Here is a 1,842-nt window from a genome sequence, read left to right on the forward strand (position 1 = left end):
AATTAATTACTTTATTAATGCTATAAAGACAGTAGCTGGTTTTTGCTTTCTCTTTGTAGGGTAAGTATTGAAACTCTCACTCCAGGAAGTCATAGATTCCTGGGGTCATGGAAGTGACATAAAGATTCATATATTGCCAACATGTAACAGTTCAGTTTAATTTAATACTTTGCTTTATGTGGCTCAGAGAGCAGGGCTGTGTAGGCCACTTACAATCCCACACACACACAAGGCAGAGCTCTTTGCAGTCCCAACTGTGGCTGCCCTAACACCAACTACATTCTAAAATTGAAACATGATTCTTCATATGCTCCCGTAAGCTGTTTTACTTCCACATCTCTCAAATGCAAACAGCTGTGAATAAAATGTTTAAAAATTAGTTTTGTAATCTATATGGTGGAACAATTTCAAGTTATCTTTGAGCACAACCAAAATCATGGTTGTAAAGACTGGCTAAATTTCCCAAACAGGAAAATAGTTTATATTTAATGGTCAATCCATGACTGTGGAAAAGAAGAGAATTGACACAACCATATATCTGGAGATACACAGATTTCCATAAGTGAATTGGGAAATGCTTTACAGTCCAGAGAAACATGACAAAGTGTTAAGATAGGGAGCTTACAGTGGACATTCTGATAATATGAGACCCTAAAGTACCTACTGCCATCCATGTGCTAAAATCGTAGTCTCTTCATGGCATTTTTAATCTGTTTCTTAGGGTGTAAACAGCTGGATTCAGGAGAGGTGTAATGACTGCATAAAATACAGCAAGAAACTTGTCCACCCAAATGATGCTGAGTGGCCACAGATAAATGAAAATACAGGGCCCAAAGAATAATACCACCACGGTGATGTGGGCAGTACATGTAGAGAGAGCCTTGGATGCTCTACCCTTAGAGTGAAGGCAGACAGTAAGTAGGATATGTGAGTAGGAGATCAGCAATAGAATGAAGCAGATGGTTGCTAGTACCCCACTGTCAGCATTTATCAACATTTCCGGAATATAGGTGTCCATGCAGGCTAGCTTGATAACCAATGGAATATCACAGAAAAAACTATCCAATTCTCTGGGTCCACAGAACGGCAGCTTTACAATCAAAGCTAGTTGACTTACTGAATGAAGAAAGCCAGTGATCCATGATGTCATCACTAATCCAATGCACATCCGTCTGTTCATGATGCTAGAGTAATGGAGTGGCTTGCATATAGCTACATAACGGTCATATGCCATTGACACAAGCAGCAGCATCTCACCTCCTCCAAAGAAATGCCCAAAGAAAATCTGGCACATGCAGCCTCCAAAGGAGATGGACTTGTTTTCCTTGAGAAAATCTGTGATCATTTTAGGTGTAGTGACTGAGGAGAGGCAGAAGTCAATGAAAGAGAGATTGGCTAACAGGAAGTACATAGGAGAACGGAGGCTGAGATCAGTAATGATTAAGAAAACAATGAAGGTGTTGCCTAAAATGGTGATCAAATAAAGTGAAGAAAATATCAATAGAAGAAAGGTCTGTATCTTCCATGATTCACAAAGTCCAAGAATAACAAAGTCAGACACAACAGACTGGTTGACTTCTTCCATTTTTTTCCAGTTTGTTCTAAATTCATCTGAAATGAAAGGCATGAAATTAATTTTTCAGAATGAAAATCATGTGAGTCAAGACAATTTCTTATACATGCTAATGGGAGTGTTTCCTAATACAATCACTTTGGACAATAGTTTGGTACTATAAAGTTCAACATTCACATGTTCTGTGTCCCAGCAATTTCATTGGGCATACTTGGGCATATTTATATGCCCAAGATAAACTCTTGCATATGTGTATGAGGAGAAATTTA

The 1,842-nt window shown here is 38.5% G+C and overlaps 1 protein-coding gene across 1 annotated transcript; it reads right to left on the reverse strand.

The window, feature by feature from the left end:
- Positions 1–694: 694 nt before the first annotated feature.
- On the reverse strand, positions 695–1,585 carry LOC119533426 (olfactory receptor 4K3-like). Its single transcript, XM_037835466.1, has one exon. It carries the CDS (start codon positions 1,583–1,585, stop codon positions 695–697), a length of 891 nt encoding a protein of 296 aa, XP_037691394.1.
- Between the last annotated feature and the right edge of the window lie 257 nt (positions 1,586–1,842).

Source organism: Choloepus didactylus, chromosome 4 (genome assembly GCF_015220235.1).
Source record: "Choloepus didactylus isolate mChoDid1 chromosome 4, mChoDid1.pri, whole genome shotgun sequence".
Lineage (NCBI taxonomy): Eukaryota > Metazoa > Chordata > Mammalia > Pilosa > Megalonychidae > Choloepus > Choloepus didactylus.

Coding starts and splice junctions, on each gene's coding strand:
- LOC119533426 (XM_037835466.1), bottom strand. CDS start 1,585: ATGGAAGAAGTCAACCAGTCTGTTGTGTCTGACTTTGTTATTCTTGGA.